Source organism: Oryzias latipes, chromosome 6, assembly GCF_053564925.1.
Source record: "Oryzias latipes strain Hd-rR chromosome 6, Olatipes_Hd-rR_3.1".
NCBI lineage: Eukaryota > Metazoa > Chordata > Actinopteri > Beloniformes > Adrianichthyidae > Oryzias > Oryzias latipes.
In genome coordinates, this window is record NC_136242.1 from 21,026,222 (window position 1) to 21,043,514 (window position 17,293).

The window sequence follows — 17,293 nt, forward strand, 5'->3', positions numbered from 1 at the left end:
CTCTAATTTTCTTCTTTTCCCATAAAGTGTTTCTAAGAAATGGTTACATACAACGTGTGGTGGCGCCTGCTCTCTGTTTCTCTAGAATGTGTGCTTGTGTGTGTGTTTGGGAGCTCTCTGGGTGACAGCAGATTGGGAGGAAACCTGTTGAGGGGAGAAACTTTCTCTCCCACATAATCTCACCTTGGTGGCAGGCTCCAGTTTCAAGGCTTTTTTTAGCACCTCCATGGCCTCTTTGTATTCACCCTTGTCTGACAGCAGCTGAAAGAGATGGAAAGAAGTGCAGGGAGAGCACAGCTGGAGCACTCATGCAACACGGACGGGAAAACACTGAACACAAAAATCAGATAAAAGGAAATGACATCTTCTGAGTTATTGTTTTTTTTTAGTTTTAGCCCGACATGAGGGACCCCCCCACCTTTCCTGCCCGAAAGAGGGCCTTGACGTTGTTCGGCTCAAGGGTCAGGACGTCTCGGCTGGTGTGCAGCGCCTCATTGAACTGCTCCAGCTTCATCTGAGTGGTGGCCAGATTATTCAAACACTTCACCCTATATTCCTGCACCTCTTGGTCCTCAGCCTTCGTGCCGACATGTCCGCCATCTGCAAAGACGAACATCACACTGTGCTGTGCTGCACAACTCTCATCATTTTTATTTTGTTTTGGTTCTGCAGCAGAAAAAATGTGACCAGAAAATTTTATCTTGGAGTCGCTTAACCTTCAAATCCTGGACTTCAGTTTCATTTTTGATGTTCGATAAGTTTTTACCAAAAAATGTACTTCTGAAAAAGCTTGTGACCACACTAATGAGCTCCTGTTTGCACGAGGGAATGCTGCCTGTGACCTGGAGCATGCTGGGTAATGAGTGTCAGCAGTCCAGAGAGCACATCTGTGTTGATGCTCCAGGTTAAACTGTAAATCTGAGTTAACCCCTTGATGCCCAGATTTATTTCCAGATATGAAAAGAAAAATTGAACTGTTTCGAAATTAAAACGGTTAAGTATGGAACAGAGGTGTTTTGATGCGTATTTGCATCAATAGGCGTCAATGGGTTAAGCCTGTTTTTCTATAGATCTTGTTGAAACAGGTTTTCAAATTAGGACTTTAAGTATCAGAACAGGCCGTTTAACACCAACTCATGATCACATTTTCTTTCATTGGAAAAGGTTTTATATTTAGAAGATGCAGGGTTTTTTTTTTGGTATTTTTGCTTAATTCCACAGAAAAAAGGTTAAAAACAACATGCTTCGTGATGGCAAATCAAAGCAGAAGTCATGTTTTTTTTTCTATTTAACAGGTTTGATGCATCAATAGAACAACATTAGGAAACTCAAATATAAGATAATATACTTGTTATTTTTACTTTTGGGTACTCAAGCTCTCTGGATCACTTAGGAACTTTCTATCACTTTGCAAAGAAATGTGTTTGGCTAGATTTAGATTTTTTTTTTTTTTTCGGTGTATGTATTTTTTTCTTGTGGTTGGTCAGTCGGTAACTGTAAAAAAACAAAACAAATGAGAGCCTGTCTGCCCCATATTCTGCTGCTGCTCATCCTCTAATGACCTGATCAGGATGCTCCGACAAACCCCCCTCTTGAGTGCCCCTCTGGAGTCACGCACTGCTCAGCCATCATTAATACATTATGAAACAGTTCATGTTTGTCTCTTTAGCGACTTGTTCAGCCCCAATCGTCCGTCGGTTCTTCTCTGCCTCCTCGCCGATTGAAGCAATTGGGGGGAGAAAACTGAAGCTTTGATTATGCTAAAGAGCAGATATGCTGAGATAAATGGGGTCAGACAGATGGAGTGGAGTGCCTGTTGTGTCACTCCATCTAAGGATGGCAGGAAAATGTGGGCTTACTGTTTTGTGACACTTTAATTTGGCTTGTATTGTCATTTTTTTTAACTTTGTTTCAGCTATTTATGGTTGTTTTAAAGCTGGAATACCTGTGCTGCGAGTAGTCAGCACCTCCAGAGCCACACAGTAAGCCATGGCCGCCAAACTGTATTCCTCCCTCTGGAAATGAAAGTTTCCTCGCTCTCGTTTCTGGTTGCCGATGCGGATGCGGTCGGCTATGGGCAGAGTCAGCGGGTCTGGTTTGTCTCTGATGTCCAGCAGCTGCAGTTGGTAGAGGGTAGGAGCCCATGCTGGAATATCAGGCTCTCTGAAAAACAAAGAAAAAAAAAAGGAGGCCTTGAATGTTTATTATGATGTGTGATCACTCCTTTAGTCAGTCAGTTCTCAGAGTCCAAGCAAAGCTTTTGGAAGACCATCATCAGCAGATGGTAAAACTTTAGGGCCACAGATGGAACAAATACTGTTCCTGAAAAATTATTAGGAAATTATATCATTTTCTAATTTTTTCCAGTATTTTCTTGACTCCTTTTGGGCATCAAACTATGGAATCAAAACACACCACAATTACACTTTAGTGCATTAAAAAAAAAAAGAATTCTGGGCTGTGGTTCCGATAAAACAGATTCTTTAGATATTTGGGAAAGGACATGGATATTAGCGGAAGGATAGGGTGTGTCTTCACTGCTGCAGAATTTGGCTATGACACTTCCTACATATTAGAAATAATTCAATCTGATTTAATAAAATATTGATTCATTTTGTCAAATTTGCATTTTTCTAACTACATTTTTTGCAGTTATTCATTTAATAGTAAATTAGTTCATGAACAGCTAAACATAGCAATACAAAAAAACATTTAGACATAATTAATGGTAAAATTAATACAGTGAAACCATTTGATAATTATTATTTTCTAAACTCCTTCCCCTGTCATAATGTACCGAAGCTGCTTTTTTTTCATGTGAAAAAAAAAATGTTTTTCTTCCAAAACATGAAAAGTTTTATTTGTTTCAGCCAAAATTAAGTCAAAACAATCCAGAAATATCACAAACTGTTTTTATGAAGGAAGCCACAAAGGGTTCATCTATACTCCAGGCCTCTCTTATTCATACCCGAGCATTAAAAAACTCTCCGGCATGCGACTTTCAGCTTGATAATTTGTGGTCCTTTTGGTTTTAGATGTAGATCATTTAAATATGCATGTAATGTTTAGATTTTCACAAATTTTGATAAAAAGTTCAAACTAGCAAACAGCACTTTTTAATGATGATTCTTTTTATTTTATGTTTTCAGTTATTTCTTTAAATCTAATCATCAATTGGGAGCTCTTTCATCTATTTATTTGAAACTGTTATTACATTTTCTGTGAAACTCAGTGTTTTGTGGGGCCGTGCTTTTTGCATGGATAAAATGTCACCACATGTGGGTATGTTAGAGTTTTTGTTTTATTTGCTCAGACAAAAATTCCAACCTAGTGACAATTTATGACCTAAACACGTTCAGCTTGCTTACAAGCAGATAAGAGGAAAAAATAATGTTCTTTTCAATCATGTTCCTGTTTCCTTCTGCCAAACAATAGTCCGTTATGAGCTTCTCTGAGGAGGCCCTGCTCACTGTGCTGTGTGTGCGGAGACGGCAAAATAAAAAGCATAAATTCATTCCTGACATTTTAATTGCGTGGCTATTTTTCTGAAAAACATAAATGTGTGTAACAAAAAGGGCGGTTTCAGTATCAAAACAGCAACATCAATTCAATGCAAATGGGCAAACCTTTTCATGGATCCTGTTTTTTTCAACAAAGAAGCAAACAAGTGAAATCACACAAAAGGAAGTTCGGCGTCCCGTACGTTATGGGGGGTGGGGTTCCTGCACAAAAAAGCACTGGGAGCTGTGTCGAGTCATGAATTATTCAAACTGGTTGTTTCAGCGACACAATTTATGTTTGTTTTAAGAGTTAGCTGTATTCCCGGCTAGCATGCGGCTCTGTCAGCAGCTGGGATCAGATTACTCCTTCTCCACCAGGCGTCCGCCCATCATCTGAGGCAGATGACTGACAAATAATCCAAGTCCTCAGAGACCTGGGACAGGTCCCTGCTCTGCACAGATCATTTAAATTTACTGCATGATTTCATCCTAAGGTGTGGATTTGAGTCTGTCTTGTTGCTGTAAAGGTGGCAGCGAAAACGCAGAGCATCTGATCCTAAGACCAGACTCGACACATCTTTATACCCAGTCACACAAACTCAGTTTGAATGTGACTTTCAAAATGTATATTTTGTGTCATTAGCCACTTTATTCTGAAAGTGTTGAACAATATTCAGGTGTGTTATGTAAGAATGAACAGATCTTCTTACATAAACTTGTTGAGGGTCAAACTTCCTGGAACAGCCCATTTTTTTTAATATATCACACAAATATGCAAGTGGCCTGTAATCTTGACACACGCCTTAAGAATTAACCCGTGTGGCTACCTTAAGATGATATTTGTAGTTGATTTAACAACTCATAGGTGATGCTACACCAATATTTATCCCGGATGTGTCTACTTTTGTGAAAAATCAACTCTGTACAGTACATTTGTGATCAGACATTACTTAAAAACCCACTGCATGCATATTGTGTTTTGGGAGTTTTTAACATGATCTTGTGGCCTTTTTCTCGTGATGGAGGACATATATAAAGAAAATTAAGCTATATCTTTATTCAAATTGTTGGGTCTCAGGAGCAGAAGATAAAATGCTGTTGGAAAAAGCATGGAGATGTGACGTAGAAACTACTACAGCAAGCTACGAGCCCTGCTCTGCTCCATTCTGATGCATCCACTTGAACTCGACTTTGTTTTCCTCGTCTGAGCTGGCATTTGGTTAAAAACTGCACAGCTGGATAGCTCCAATATTGCTTGCCGTTTCTGTTGTTATGTTGGGGATGTGAGGGAAATGTAAGCTAGTGGGAGAGAGTATTGTAAACAGATGGATGACGGGAGGTAGAGGCAGGCTTACTCCATTGCGAACCAACAGTCCAACAGTCCCACCCACAACTCAGAGGTAATTTTCTGATGAACTACTGCTGTTCTGCACAAACTATGTCCTAGAAAACGACACAGATTTTTTGGTTTTGGAAGAAATCCTAATTAAAAGACCACTGGGAACGCTTTAACAATAGATCAAAAGTTGACTGGAGTGGGACTTTAAACAAAAACAGCAGTGTGCGTTCAGTTTTTAAAGTAGCGTGGAAAGAAAGCTGCCTTTTTAACTTAGTGTTTTACATTTTTTTATTTCCTTAATTATCATCTTTTTGGTTTCCTTTGGTGTTTTCTAGGATTTAATTGTGTGATGGTATGTTTGACTGCATAAATGCTTTGCATTGCAACAAGCATTTTCCTCAAATTTGAATAGGCTTTGGATGTGCTATTTTTATTTGACTTGCTGCTGTCAAACATAAGAAAACGTGGAGTTCACTCCATGGCTGAACATGTTCAAATGCCCCTTTTGTAGGAAAACATATGTACAATGAGGCCTAATTTGTTAGAATCCTACCCTCTGACTTTATTAACTTTAAATTTTGTATTTATGATGAGCTTCAAAATAATGTTAATCAATAAAAAGAGCCAATTTTAAGGAGTAAAACTGATTTAACTCAAAAAGTTCATTCAATTCAGTACATATGTTTGCATGATTAAATAAATAAAATTAGGCAACAACCCAACAAATTAAGAGTATATTTCAAATGCATTTCTCTGCAACTAGAAGCTTTATTCGACCTTTTAAAGTCTCAACAGTCTTTACAGATAATCTGGTTAAATAAATGTATTTATGTACCAACAGGTGACTACAGGGAACCTGGCCCTTTTAATCTGACAGAATAAAGTCTATGGCAATAGTACAATTTACGGAACATTGAGCTGGTTTTGTTTTTTAATTTCAATTATGAACACTTTAATATTGGACAAATATGTGTTATTTCTCCAGTTACTGTCAGACGGAATATCTGAGTAGCATTTAGAGGTGGTCAGTGATTGCAAACAGCCCCTTTTAACCCTTTCACTCGTCATCTCATCGGGTATCGATTCTTTTCCTGCTGGAGGAAACATCCACTTTGCTGTTCGTGACTCACAGAAAATGAGGCACATCTGGGGAGAGATGAGTCACTCTTGTTTCTGCTCAAGTGCAAACAAAATAAAGTAAATGTGCCACATCCCCATCCTGAGTTTCAATCATACACACAAATGGTGTGTTACCCTTCACGCAGACGCACTCTCAAAACCAGGCTGGCATGACGTCCTCATGATCATGTGAAAACTTCAACAGAGGGATTTATGTCTTAAATGACAAAAAATCAAAGTGAGAAATTAACTGTCATTATCTGTTAGATAACATCAAAGTGATGAGCTGTCAAGTGGTAATTTAAAGGGCAGCTTGCAGTCACCTCTATAAGGGTTAAGATGTCATGCGGGTCACTGGTGATAAGCCCAACACCACTGTGCTTCTGCACTTTGCTCAGCCAATGAGCCCCTGGGGTCTTATTAGTGCAAACAGGAAACAGTGGCTGGTCAGCACAGCCAGATCCGTTTGCAAAAACCCGTGAAACCTGAACCTGCAAGCACAGCGCTGGTCAGTGTCCAGAAAACCACTGTTAGAGTCAGTCTGTCTCCCTCAACCCTCTGTTCACTGTTCTGATCCCAGAAGAGAAACTGAGATTGTTGAAACGTTTCAGCTCATTTGGTTTCTTATGGAAAAGTAGCAGATATTTCATCACAAAGGCTTTCTTCTTTACATTTGTTTTTTTGAGAAAACTTTGTATCTTTTTTTAAAACTTAAATCGTGGTACAAATGGTTCTTCTGGAGACCATGAACCTCAACGTTTTTTTTATATTTTTTTAAACTCATGGAGATCAGTTTATCCAACCAACCATAAAGTTGTTTAGGGAGAAAAAAACCCTTCTTCTCATAAAGACCTGATATTTGCAAATATTGAAAGATTAGCACAATTATCAACAAATTATTATAGGGATTTTCAATAGCTGAAGACTTGACAAATGCCCTCAGTGGTTGGGATGTCCTTCAAAACAGGAAACTGGAGACAAAGGGACTACCAGGTGCAGAAAACCCCTATTTGAGTAAACACAGCATTTGTTTCTTTATAAGCTTTGAAGGGCTTTCCTGAATCATGTCGAGCAAATACCTAAGACTTCTTATGACTGGTTTATGGCAAGCTGAAAAAGTGATTGAATATAAATTCATGTTGTACTGTTTAAATGTTTGCAGGGGTTTTTAGTTTTATTTGAAACTGTAGTTTATTTTTTCCTATTTAATAGTTTTTATCAAACAGTCCAACATGCCAAAGATGGACTTAGAATAAAGACTGAGCTTGATGTTCGAAGAGATAAAAAACAGATTTTCTAAAAAGAATTTTAAAAAGTGAGCGGTGGTTTGCAGCTCAGTGGACTAAAGACACAGGTTCAGAATCCAGACTGGATCCAGGCAGCCTGTAGCTGTAGCTCACTAACTGGACTTTGCACTAAAGCAGGATTTGTGGCTTAGGAAGGTTAACCCTGTGCGGTTAGTAATGTAGAGGCAGTGAACCTTAAGCCAGACTAGATCACACTGATAACTCAGGTCTAATAGGATCAGAAAGGGCTGAGATAATATAACAAGAAAAACTTAATGCAGAATTGACCAAGCACCGGTAACTATTTTATAGAACAAGACACAACTGTCTGGATACATTTATACAGGCCTCAATAGGCAGCTATTGAGTCAATTATGAGTTGATATCAGAGGAAGCTGTGCACTATGATGGATTCGGTGTTGGAAGTTTAGGATTTTAAATTGCAAATACATTTCAGCTTCTTTACTGGTTTGCAGCACAATATTAAATTATCAAAGGTTTTTATTATTAGAACCTTTTTTGGTATTTTATTAAAATAGCTCTACAAACAAATTTATTGAACAAAAACACTTGTGCTGCTTTTAGGGTAGGCTATGTAATCTCAGCCATAAAAAAATATGAAAGATTATTCCACTAAAAACCGATTTTATTTGCAGCCTTTGCTTTCAACCCATCCATCTTCCTAATGGTTTGGATTTTTTCTGCACTTTTACCTACGCTCAAAGCAACCACTGCTGCTCTGGGGCAGATTGACAGAGGCGTGGCTGCCAGTGCGCGCCTCTGACCATCTCACCCCACTCTATCCCCTTCGGGGCCAAAGGTTGCCAGAGCCTAACCTGGCTACTGTTGGGCAAAGGCAGGGTACACCAGCGTCCCAAGATGCCAGCCTGTTGCAGGGTGCTCGTCCATTCCCCCCCTGTTAAATACATTTAAGTAATGCCCATCCCTCTGTGAACCTTATAAGAATATCTACATGAATGAAGAGTGAGCTTATTGCAGAAAATGTGTGTAATTAAAGAAACCTTAAATGCAGCTGTTGGGGAAAGGTTTGTGGGTCAGAAAGTTACACAGAGAATAACCTGCAAAACATGTCTTTATAATCCAGAGAAACTGTAATTTGCCTCCTAAAGTTTGGCTTCATTGTAACCCTTGTGCTATCCTAGGCACTTTAACGTTGGGAGTTGGGTCATCTAGACCAATTCATTTGATGTTTTCCAGTCAGGTTTTAGACCCCATCGTAGCACAGAAACTGCTCTTATCAAGGTAACCAACGACATCCGCCTGAACACTGATGATGGCAAAGTCACTGTCTTAATCCTGCTAGACCTGAGTGCTGCCTTTGATACTGTTGATCATGGGATCCTTTTGCACAGACTCCAAGACTGGGTTGGCATCTCTGGATCTGCCCTAAGTTGGCTCAAGTCTTATCTAGAAGACAGGAAATATTTTGTTGAAATTGGGAGTTGTGTCTCAGACTACATGGCCTTGACTTGTGGTGTGCCCCAGGGATCGATCCTGGGACCCCTTCTGTTCAACCTCTACATGCTGCCACTAGGGCAGTTAATACGCAGTAATAACATATCTTATCACAACTATGCAGATGATACTCAGATCTATGTGTCACTGACAACAGGTGAATATGGGCCGGTGGATTCACTCAACGACTGCCTCCAACAGATCAGCGCGTGGATGCAGAACAACTTTCTCCAGCTAAACTCAAACAAGACCGAAGTTATTATTTTTGGCCCACAGAAACAAAGAGAAAGAGTCAGCAGCTACCTTCATTCTCTGTCTCTTAAACCCTCAAACCAAGTCAGAAATCTAGGGGTAATCATGGACTCTGACCTAAACTTTAACAGCCATATCAAGTCAGTAACATCAGCGGCATTTTACCATCTGAAAAACATTGCCAAAATCAAAAACATAATGTCAAAGCCAGACCTGGAGATACTTATTCATGCATTTGTCTCCAGTAGGTTAGACTACTGTAACGGCCTGCTCACCGGCCTCTCCAAACGAGCTGTAAAACAGCTTCAGTACATCCAGAATGCTGCTGCTCGAGTCCTGACCAGAACCAGGAAGTATGATCACATTAGTCCTGTGCTCAGGTCTCTGCACTGGCTCCCTGTACCTCAAAGAATAGACTTCAAAGCAGCTCTGCTTGTGTACAAGTCTCTCCATGGCCGAGCACCAAAGTACTTCTCTGACATGTTAGTGCCATATGAACCATCTCGTACTCTGAGGACCTCAGGGACCGGCCTCCTGTTGATTCCCAGAGTCAGAACTAAACAAGGGGAATCAGCGTTTCAATATTCTGCAGCTAAAATCTGGAACAGCCTCCCTGAAGTCGTAAGACAGGCCTCTTCTGTGTTCATGTACAAATCTAGACTTAAAACATTTCTGTTTAGCCGTGTATATGACTGAAAGGTCCTATCTGCACTTTTCTTTTCTTTCCTTTCCTTCCTTTATTTTTAAAGGAATTTTCAATTTTTTTCTTTTCTTTTAAAGTAAATTTTACATTGATTACTTCTATGATGTATTGTGATTTTAATGCATTTTTCTGTTTTGTGAAGCACCTTGAATTACTTTGTGTATGAATTGTGCTATACAAATAAACTTGCCTTGCCTTGCCTTGCCTAGACCCACTAGACAGTGTGCTGAACCTTTTTTCTTCAATGATTTGTGATCTTCACTGGTGTCCATGGATTACATGAAATCTTTCCACCTTTATCCACCTTTGTCATAGTAGGGAGAACACGTCAATGTAAGGGTGGGGTCATCTAAGATAGCACAAGGGCTAAGTAAACATAATTCACAAGCAAAAATGCAGCTCACCTGTAACCTTGAGCTAAGTAATAATCCCAACTCAGATATACCGAACACGTAGTCTACCCTAATCTGCATTTAGCCTCAAGCAATGTTCTTCACTTTACATATTAGATCATGGATGTGTCCAGTCCTCTCCTATTCATATGAAAGGTACAATAAAAACAAGGTTTTTGCTGTGCAATGGGAGGAGTTTGTATCCATTCTAAATGGGTTTTGTATGGCTCTCAAATGATAAAATCCTCCTTGTGAAGGTGTATGTTAGTGTCTTTGACCGACCCTGTTATCTGTTACCCAGGCCTCTAACAGATCTGAATAAAAGTGCAAATCTCTCTTGGCAGATAAACACGGGTAACTTTGACGTCATGGACATAACTGATGGAAAGGCCAGCCGTGTGCCTCATCCTGGTTTCTATGGTTACAGCCACAGACGGTGCATAATATACCGTAATAAATGCAGCACCTACGTTGGATGAGAAGACAACATCCCAGAGGATTTGTGAGGGGTTTTTCTTTTTTTCAACAGCAATGAAAAGAGGTACCATATACTGCTGCTGTCGTTCCGTCAAGTGACTGTTTTGACTCTTGGATGGACACACAGCATCTATGCAGCCCTGCAAAGAGGCTTAACTATAATCCTGGCGTTGCTGAGACGTCACCGCTGTTTTTACTAGCCTGCAACTAGTTAATTTGCTGCAAAGCAGACTCTTTCAGTCAGAGATCAAGAAAGAAGGGCCTTTCAGCTGCTTCTCTCTCCTCTTTGTTTTTTTATTCTTTCCAATTGAAGTCAGCAATGAAATTCGACTCGTAGCTTCCACCCTCTTTATTGTAGCTGTCAGCCACCATAAACACAATCCATAGCATGTTTTGCTTGTGGCCAGTTTTACGTACACGAGCTCAGCCACAGATGCCGTGCATTGATTTTAACATCAAACTTGTACTTGTCAAGACACAGGAAATAGTCCTGTTTGCAGTGGGTTACACCCACATTGTTCCATAAAGCTGAAGAAGCACACCGTTTAACCAACACCGAAGAGCTGCAGTTTGCATCGATTTTATGTGTTTTTAGTGTTTTTTGTTGGTTAACCTACAACTTGCCTTGACTTAAGTTGAAATTTGGCTTTGCGGCTAACACTGGCTCCTTTACACAAGTGTTCATTAGTGTGCACTGACCCTGTTCAAATAAATATCAAATAAATAAATAAACATCCACTACATGGCAAATACCGTCAAAATCCGTAGTTATTTGCAATAAAAATTGCTAATGGCTAGCATCACAATTGGATTTTGTTCATGTTGTTGGGTCAAAGCCCAGAGTTTCAGTCACTGAATGAACACAATCATTTCTCATGTTTTGACTTAAATGTTTACTTTGAGAGAAGTCTTCTTTTTTCAGGTGATAAACCAGTGAGAAGACTGTTGGAGATTTTAACCATTCTAAATCCATAATCAATTAATAATTCAGACTCTTCTAAAGTTTGTATGAGTTGATCAAATGCATGTTTCCCTTTTAGTCTGAGAACTGAGTTTTAGTTTCACTGGATTGTCTGACAGTTTAATATGAAGCCGCCTAGTTCTAACTTCACACAGACGCTGTGTCTGCTGATTATATAATCAAGCTCTCCGTCCATTTTGAAATCCACTTTAAAACTTCAAAGCTCTCTAAGTAACTCTCTGAGCAAACCAGCCAACATCCCTGCTCCTTGAAAGACGACACTCCTGCAGCTTCAACACAAACCCCACATGGAATCATGCTCAGTTCACTGAAGACACGAAACAAAAGTCTTTTTACCTTCAGAGGCGGCACATGTTTCCTTCATGTTATTGTAGGGAATACCAATGTTTGCACCAGTGACATTTTGTTAAAGGAATAAATGTCATAAATAAGATGTTAATCAGAAAATAATTTCCCTCCTGAGCCTGAGCTGTCACACATCCACGTGCTAAAACCTGATAACCCCGCAGAAAATGTCATCATCTCTGGGTTATCACATTGAAAATTAATCGCAGAGTAAAAGGACAGCTGTTATCGTGCTTGTGGACCTTTTATTTTTATGAGATGGAAATTGGGCACCTGGGCTGTAAAAGCTTTATTTTAAACTTTTCTCTTCGATAGAAAAGTGTGTTTTTAGGTGTTTTTAACATGTTCTTGTGGCATTCATCTGATGATGTTGGACAAATATAAAGAAAATTAAGCTCAAAATTGTATTTCTGAATATTTCTTTATTCAAATTGTTGTGAATCAAGAGCAGATGAAAAAATGCTGTTTCAAAAAGCTGTAGGTGTGACGTAGAAGACATTACATCAAGCCACAGGCTCCCTGCTCAACTTCAATCTGATGCATCTACTTGTAGACGACTAGAGCCCTGTACTGGACTTTGTTTTCCTCGTCGGAGCTGGCATCTGCCTCAAAACCGTACGGCTGGATACCTCCAATATTTGCCATTTTTGTTGCACTGTTAATGTTAAACTTGGGGTATGACGGGACATTATCTACTGGATGTCGGGAAGTAGGGGTGGGCTTACGCAAGCAGTCCCCCCCTAACTAGGAAGCAAATTTCCTATGACCTGTCACTGTCCTGCTTTCCTAGAAAACTCCGCCATTTTTTTTTAATATTTTTTTGATAAAAACAGCATAAACATAATTAAAAGACCACTGGGAACACTTTGAAAATAGATCAAAAAATGATCGGAGTGGTTCTTTAAAGGATGGTGACAACTCGTCTGGATTTATTGATTTGTACAACAGGCAGATGTGGCATTTAAAAGTGATCTCTATGATATCTAGGTGACCGCTTTTGTGATCCAACACACATCCAGCTTCCTTGAAGCAGACGTTTCCATTCCTTCAAGTCCTGACTAACTTGACAAATGCCACAGAGTAAGCGGCATATGTTTGCTATATCGTAATATATTTGAACGCTAATTATCTTCAGTTTGTAAGAAGCGAACTGTGGCTTTGAACCCAAGCTAGTGACACTTGCATAGGTCAATCTCATCAGAGGAGCTTTAAAAACCAAAAAGACAAAACTCACTTCTAAGGCTGTTTTTGCTGCAGCTATTCACCAGCAAGTATAATGACTCTATAAAAAATCAAATGAGTTTTGTTTACTCCCTGAAGCTTAAATATTACACGTCTGCTTTAAATCTTGCAGGGATCTGCCAGTCATTAACTTTGAGATGAATATTTGTAATAAGGCATTTGTGTGCATGGATGTGTGTAAGCATTAGTTTGCATGCGACGCAATGCTGTAGACGTCAGATAACTGAGCGCTGACGTCTCCGTGTGATGAGTCATGCTCCTTTTTTCCCACTGCGGACACCATTACACACACACGTGGACACACACACACGTCACTCGCCGTTATGCACAGATCCCCTTTCCTCAGGTGCATTTGTCCACTCACATCCCACCACAGTAGCAGCTCCATGCCACACAGCCAACACCAAGTCTGTTTGCTCACATGCACTGCCCTCTTTGTCTCCGTATAAAGTGATACATTCAGCATGTCAACCTGCCTACACAAACCTGTATCACTCTTATCTGCGCTGGTGTGTGCGATTGTGTGCTGGAGGGCACACCGTGCGTCACAGTTAGAAACAGCTTTCCCTTCCACAATGCCATCTGCTTCCATTCTGCTGCACTTACAAATGAGCTCAGATGAATGTAGTAACTTCCCGATCAACATGACGGTCTGCAGAGGCTTATTTGGAAAGTTCTCTCTGGCTGACATGTTGAGCTGTGCAAGAAATTAAATCATCACTGGCAACGGTGACAGCTTCGAGCAGCAGTTCCAAAGTGGGACTCAGTGGTCCTGGAACACCAGAAGCCAAGTCTGTGTTTGAGTGGTGACAAGAAAAATTGAAGGCAGCTTGAATAAAAAGCAGGGGCTTGTGTTTTTTGGCTTGCAAAGTAAAGAGTGATACTAAAAACAAATTTTGGTATTGGGCATGTTGTCCGGCCACATCTGAAAGTCAGTTTATAGCTGTTCCAAACAGTCACCCTTCAGTTTAAAAAGCTGGCATTCAAAGAAAGAGGGGAGACATAACAATTCTTCAGGCTGGGATATTAAAGCATGGTTTCAGACTGTGGCTCCTCAGAGGATAGAGACAGCAGATATGTGTGTAATAGTGCATGCATGGATGCACCGTTAAAGTTAAAAAGCTGGAGTTTGATGCATTAAAATGTTTGCAATTATATTAACTTTGATTGGACTCTTATTTTGAAGTTGGATGTTGGTAATATCTCCTGCGTGGGAGTATCTCCAAAAGATATGAAAGGTAATACATGATGATAATTGTTTATGGTAGCTTCCCTGATATCCAAATATTGAATAAAACTTTGTATAAAAACGTCACAATATCTGATTCGTCATTCTCCTTCTGAGGAGAATTATTAAAAAAGCTTCAATGAGTAAATCTTTCTTTTTTCTCACCAGTTTCAAGCTCGTTTTAAAAAAAAAAAGCAGTTTTTATGGTGGGGGATTCCAACAATATAAACAGTGTTTGACGCTCCAGATGGCGAGGGAGCTGAGATTATCAAGTGGGCAGTTCCCCCAAGGTGTCTCTGAACTATTTGCACAGGTGATAACCAAAGGAAGTACTTAAACAGCTACCGGGCAGTTTATGAACAAATCAAAATCATGAATCACCAAATTTGCAATATTCACTATGTGCTTCATGGTTACCGGCACTGCTTGTAGTGTTACTAAAATGCAATCATTGGGCTGCATGCAACACTTTTCTGGGCTGTTTATCCCAGTTTCTACGGCATTTTGAAGTACAAATTGCCGGTGCATTCATGTGTGCAATCAACTTATTGCTAAAGTAATGTATAACAGAGACATTTAACTTTTTGCTTCAACAAAGTAGTGTGAGGCATTACTAATCATGTTTTTTATTTTTTTTAGTAAAGTTATATTTGTTGCATGTTCAGAATCTTGAGTATTATAACAGACAGCAAACTGAGACCCCTGCCATGGCTTCTACCCATCCATAGTGGCTCTCTGGTTAAACAGGATATATATATATATATATATATATATATATATATATATATATATATATATATATATATATATATATATATATATATATATATATATATATATATATATATATATATATATATATATATATATATATATATTAAAATAAGTTTTGGTTTTAAAAACTAACTGTACAGGAAGGAAAGAGTCGGAGGTTGAAGTCGTACAGTTGAAAGACAGTACGTCTCACAAGCCAAGCTAAAACAGGTTGACAGATATTTGTACCACACAAAATCAATTGTAGGTCACTAAGCACATTCATAATTTGTACTTATAAGGCACCAGATTATAAGGCAGAATTTCTATTTTTGAACAAATTCAAGGATTTTAAGGGGGCCCTTCGGTTAGAAAAATACAGTAAGGGTCTCTTAGTTTGCTCTGATTTCATTTTGGTTTGTTAGATTTCCTTATTTCTGGCCCAAAGGCACTACTGCTAGTAAAATAAACGTGTTTTTTTGTTTTTGTTTTTTAAATCCCTGCTGAGTTTGCTGCATTAAGGTGATCCAATGTGACATAGTTGTCTTTTATTTTTAAAGAGAGTTCTTAAAAATGCTGTTTTCTGTTCATGTTTGTTTTATTTAGGCCAAAAAACACTAGTTCCTTTATATTCATCATAATAGTATCTATGACAAAACAACAAATGAGTGTCTTATTTTCTAAAGACTGAAATAAGATTTTGTGGCTCCTACTGGGTTGTGGACAGTAAAAAATGTTCAAAGCAGCAAGACAATGAGGCATGAGTACCGTAGATGAAAAACATCCCACAAACAAAATCTTTTTCTGCTTGCGGTCAGACTGTTTGAGCTTTTATTAAATTCATTTGGAACTAAATTACTTTGGATTCAAACTCTTTAATTTATTTCTTGGGTCATAAAAGTATGTATATTCTTGTTTTCACAGAGGCAGTGGCTCTCTCTTAAGCTGAACAATTGTATTGCATTATTAGGCAGCATTTGTTCCTGATGCACATAGACCCCCAAGTTGACCGGCGGTACTGTATTTTCTATTTTTCTAAGTAGAAATCTTATATTCTTTATATTTATGGTCTAAAAGGACTTACGCTGAGAGTTGGTCCTCCAATTGAGTTTCTTGTGCTTTTTACTTTCTCCGTAATAAAGAACATTTGTTGTCAGTATTAACCCATATTTCTCCTCGTGTAAAATCATTTGCTATACATTTGTCACTTTATCAGTAGCAAGTATTTTAAAGAAATTAATCCAGCAGTTTTACGACAGCCATATAGCGCAAGGCATTGCTGTTTTAAGAAAAATTGTGAATAAAGGAACTACTTTTAAATAATATTAATAAGTCATCTGTAATGCATTAGAGTTTAGGAGAAACATGAACAATGATGGGGATCAATAATCGACACTTTCTTACTTAAAATCTTAAGTTAAGGCAGTATATAACTAAAATAAAAGCACTTGAGAATATTTTCAGCATCAGCAAAACAGTCATTTGTCATGGGCTTGATTACGCAACTGTTGAATAAAATAAATCAAAACTTCAGTTTGACATTAGTGGGACAAAGATATTCGGATTCAGAAACTGATTTAGGGTTTTGCTTGATACCCTGCACACATGAAGCTGATCAGCTCTAAACTAATGCCTGAAAACATTAGAGGATGGGAGTAAAAGGGTCATCTAAAACTATGACATACCAACGTTTTCCTCTAAAAGACAGAGTTCAAACCTAACAAGACCCAAAGTTAGAAACTGAGCTTGTTAGACCAAAAATGTTCTCCATCCTCATCATCGCTGGATGTGCCCATTCGCTGTGTGAAGTGAGATCGTCAACTTAAGACACCTCCAAAATCTACCATGTCTTATTTTAACATGTTTTGGTGGTTGTCATTTTTTTCCATGCTCGCTAACAAGCCCCTGAAGAACCTCTGAAGAACAGACAAGAGCTTCAAAGCTCTTCTCTGAAGAACAGAGAAGAGCTTCTGATTTAATTGTTGTAGAATGCTGACATGGTGTGTAGTAGCCCTAAAAAACATGATTGGAGGTTTGAATTTGTGGCAAAAGATAACATTTAGCAAGTTGTAACTCGAAATAGGGCGGGGCCGCGGTTAGAGCAGAGCAAGACGGCCGTGGTTCAAATCACAGGTGGGACCCTTCTGTGTGGAGTTTGCATGTTCTCCTCGTGCATGTGTGGGTTCTCTCGGCCACACC

The 17,293-nt window shown here is 39.0% G+C and overlaps 1 protein-coding gene across 7 annotated transcripts in view; it reads right to left on the reverse strand.

The window, feature by feature from the left end:
- fkbp16 (FKBP prolyl isomerase 16) overlaps positions 1–17,293 on the reverse strand; it is a 35,370-nt gene that overhangs the window by 2,021 nt on the left and 16,056 nt on the right. For all 7 annotated transcript variants that reach the window (XM_023955829.2, XM_023955826.2, XM_078948752.1 and 4 more), the window contains 3 exons: positions 1,946–2,163; positions 419–600; positions 184–261 (listed from right to left, as the gene is read on the reverse strand). In XM_023955829.2, the coding sequence (XP_023811597.1) occupies positions 184–261; positions 419–600; positions 1,946–2,163 (478 nt within the window). The remainder of the gene's footprint in view (positions 1–183; positions 262–418; positions 601–1,945; positions 2,164–17,293) is intronic.